The 495-nt window shown below is 46.1% G+C and overlaps 2 protein-coding genes across 2 annotated transcripts in view; one reads left to right on the top strand and one right to left on the bottom strand.

Moving 5' to 3' along the window:
• BU24DRAFT_78582 (uncharacterized protein) overlaps positions 1–317 on the top strand; it is a 3,052-nt gene extending 2,735 nt beyond the window's left edge. Inside the window, exon 3 of the mRNA XM_033534635.1 lies at positions 1–317. This exon is cut by the window's left edge and continues 396 nt beyond it. Within this exon, the coding sequence (XP_033377929.1) occupies positions 1–254 (254 nt within the window). The 3' untranslated portion in view covers positions 255–317.
• Positions 305–495, bottom strand: part of BU24DRAFT_78864 (uncharacterized protein) — a 453-nt gene continuing 262 nt past the window's right edge. Inside the window, exon 2 of the mRNA XM_033534637.1 lies at positions 305–492. Coding sequence (XP_033377928.1) covers positions 356–492 — 137 coding nt within the window. The 3' untranslated portion in view covers positions 305–355. The remainder of the gene's footprint in view (positions 493–495) is intronic.

The following is a 495-nucleotide window of genomic DNA, read 5'->3' as shown; positions in this document are numbered from 1 at the left end:
AAGAGGAGAGGCAAAGGAAACAAGAGGAGAGGCAAAGGAAACAAGAGGAGAGGCAAAGGAAACAAGAGGAGAGGCAAAGGAAACAAGAGGAGAGGAGAGGGATGGAGCTAAGAAACCAAGAGTTAGAGCGACAATTAGAGCTTGCAAGGCAGGCAGCAGAGCGCCACACCCAGCCGGGCGAACAGAAAAGGAAACCAGAAAAGCAAGACCAAGAAACCCCGGATCCGCCGCCGAAGAAAGCGAAAAAGGAGTAGAGAGGGAGTCAACGTCGTATGACCGCCAGGCGCCATGAGCTCAGTTATCTTTTTCCCCCGTCCAAGGGACCGTTCGGCAGTTCCTTTCTCTCTCTATATCATCAAGTCTCGGGAACATATGTGGTGTTATTGTACTTCCTTCCTTCCTTTCTTTCTTTCTTTCTTTCTTTCTTTCTTTCTTTCTTTCTTTCTTTCTTTCTTTCTTTCTTTCTTTCTTTCTTTCTTTCTTTCTTTCTTTCTT

This window comes from Aaosphaeria arxii (assembly GCF_010015735.1).
Source record: "Aaosphaeria arxii CBS 175.79 unplaced genomic scaffold BU24scaffold_13, whole genome shotgun sequence".
Taxonomy (NCBI): domain Eukaryota; kingdom Fungi; phylum Ascomycota; class Dothideomycetes; order Pleosporales; genus Aaosphaeria; species Aaosphaeria arxii.
This window is presented reverse-complemented; position numbering and strand designations above follow the sequence as displayed.